Source organism: Cebus imitator, unplaced genomic scaffold (assembly GCF_001604975.1).
Source record: "Cebus imitator isolate Cc_AM_T3 unplaced genomic scaffold, Cebus_imitator-1.0 Scaffold43, whole genome shotgun sequence".
In the NCBI taxonomy this organism is placed as follows: domain Eukaryota; kingdom Metazoa; phylum Chordata; class Mammalia; order Primates; family Cebidae; genus Cebus; species Cebus imitator.
This window is the reverse complement of record NW_016107358.1, coordinates 4,482,365-4,484,661: the sequence shown is the minus strand read 5'-3', so window position 1 is coordinate 4,484,661 and position 2,297 is coordinate 4,482,365. Positions and strand designations below refer to the sequence as shown.

General features: G+C 46.8%; 1 protein-coding gene and 1 long non-coding RNA gene across 5 annotated transcripts in view; one reads left to right on the top strand and one right to left on the bottom strand.

The window, feature by feature from the left end:
• The window catches only part of ELOVL2 (ELOVL fatty acid elongase 2), a 79,830-nt gene that overhangs the window by 77,014 nt on the left and 519 nt on the right, over nucleotides 1–2,297 (bottom strand). Inside the window, exon 1 of one of the 3 annotated variants that reach the window (XM_017526672.2) lies at nucleotides 1,982–2,252. The exons of the other annotated variants lie outside the window; for them this stretch is intronic. Within the exon in view, the coding sequence (XP_017382161.1) occupies nucleotides 1,982–2,209 (228 nt within the window). The 5' untranslated portion in view covers nucleotides 2,210–2,252. Of the gene's footprint in view, nucleotides 1–1,981; nucleotides 2,253–2,297 lie in introns of those variants that run through there. 3 annotated transcript variants of the gene reach the window in all.
• Nucleotides 1,985–2,297, top strand: part of LOC108302937 — a 29,067-nt gene continuing 28,754 nt past the window's right edge. For both annotated transcript variants that reach the window (XR_005199865.1, XR_001824599.2), the window contains exon 1: nucleotides 1,985–2,073. This is a non-coding gene — a long non-coding RNA (uncharacterized LOC108302937). The remainder of the gene's footprint in view (nucleotides 2,074–2,297) is intronic.

Below are 2,297 nucleotides of genomic sequence, written 5' to 3'. Positions count from 1 at the left end.
CTTTGGTTGGTTCATTGGTATTAATTTCAAAGACAAACTTTATTTCCTTTTTACATTTAATTTCTACTACCTATCTGGGAAAGATGGTAACCACAGAGCTGCTGAACTTCTATAGTCAGCTCTAATTACATCGTTTTCAAAATTACTCATGTAAATTTTATTAAACAATTTATTTACAATTAATACATTTCCCTAGACTAATTCTTTTAAAACCACTGCCATAAATCCACATTATAGAAATAGAAAAACAAAAGGAAATTTGAAAAAAAAATTTTGGAATAAGACTAACTAGCAGAGATATCTTACAAGACAGCTCATACTGGACATGTATTCAAAAGAGTGTCTCTCTGAACTGACCCACTAATTTATGTATAAATTAAACCCCCTAACCTTCCTCCTCCCTGGCCCACTTTTTTTTTTTTTTTTTTAATAAAATAGTATGATTTCAGTTGGGCATAGTGGCTCATGACTTGTAATCCCAGCACTTGGGAAGCCAAGGTGGGTGTTGATCACTTGAGCTCAGGAGTTCGACCAGCCTGGACATGTGAAACCCTGTCTCTACCAAAAATACACAAGTTGGCCTGGTGTGGTGGTACATGCCTGTAATCCCAGCTACTCGGGAGGCTGAGGCATGAGAATCACGTAAGCCCAGGAGGCAGAGGTTGCAGTGAGCCGAGATTGCACCACTGCACTCTAGCCTGGGAGAAAGAGTGAGACCCTGCCACAAAAAAGAAAAAAAAAAAAGTAATACAATTTGGATTTTTGTATTTAAAAAAAAAATTCCTCTGAAGACCCAAAGTTTCTGAGAAATACTTATCGAAACAGGAAGCATCACACTTGTGCAGGATAAAGCTTTCAAGAGCTTGCCCTTGATTTTAGCTCTTTTAGGTTAAACATTCCCATGACTTTTCTATTCAGCTAATAAGTGAACTTATTCCCTTACTCACTACAATTCCTTCCTACACGTTGGGACAAAGCTTCAGAGCCCAAAGAGAGAGCCAATTGGCCCTAAAAATGCCTTGTCCACTCTGATGCCAAGGTGCCAAGAGCATGAAGCGACAGACCAGGCATAAGAGACAGCCGCCTATGCTTTTGTCATTGAAGGCTGCCAAAATCGGGTCCCTCCTCTCGGGGAGTATCTCCCTCCTCCCAAATTCACTTGAGGCTCTCATCATTACAACTGTCAGCTGAAAAATGTTTGCAGTTGCTTGTGCATTAGCATAAGGCAGCTTGCTTTATTGGGTTAATTCAAGAGAGTTATCAAGTACTTACTGTGCGGCTGTAGGCACTAGAAAGACAGTAGAGAACAAAATGATAAAAATCTGTCTTCCTGAAACTTACATTCTGGTAGAGGAGACTTTCAAGAAAAAGGCTAAACAAAATATGCAGTACACTAAATAATACAGGCTCAAGAGAAGACAAAATGAAGCAGGCAAGGGGAATATACACTGTGGTGGGCGGGGTAGGAAAGGTTGGAATTTTAAGATTAAGTGGTCACACATAATCAGGCAGACAGTATGTGCCTAAAGGAGTAGCCAGGGCAAAATCAGATGGAGTGGGCAAGAGAAAGGAGGTTAGCATATTTTAATAAGCCCTGAAGTGGAGAGGAAACCCTACGGGAAGGGGGAGAGGCAAAAATTGAATATAGACCCCTGAAGACAAACGCGGATTTCACATTTTGCCTCAAGACCGGTCCTTTGAGGACAGCACAACAGATGTTCTCCCTTTGTAGCCAAAGAACCAGGCTCTGCTAAAACTCTCAGGCAGTTCATCGGACCCGGGGGAACACACCGCCCCCCACCCCCAACACACACACAGCTTAATGCCGAGAGCAAGCGGTATTAATGCAGAGTGGAGGACTGGCCTGGGAAACCGGGCACAGGGAGGAGTTGTCGTAAAGAACACACCAGAAGCCCCTCCAAGCCCAGACACTGATAAAACCCAGCCCCCTCCCAAGCCAATGTGTAAACCCAGGACGCACCAACGAGCACACAGACACACCCCCGGGGTGCAGGGAGGAGAGGGGCGGGAGCTTAACCGTTAGGGTCCGAACCCCAGGACTCCAGAGGCAGGGTGGGTGCCGCGCGCGGGAAACGCCGTTTTCCGCTCCAGGCGCCGGCGGGCGGTGGCGAGAGCAGGTTCCGGGGGCCGAAGGGTGGGCTGCGGGCGGGAATGGCCGCCGCGAAGGAGGGGCGGCTTCCTCGGGCATCCCGGGCGCCAGCCCCGTGCATGCAACAGGGGGCTGAGCGCGAGCGAGTACCTCGAGGTCCTGGGGCGGGACCGGGGAGCAGGAACCT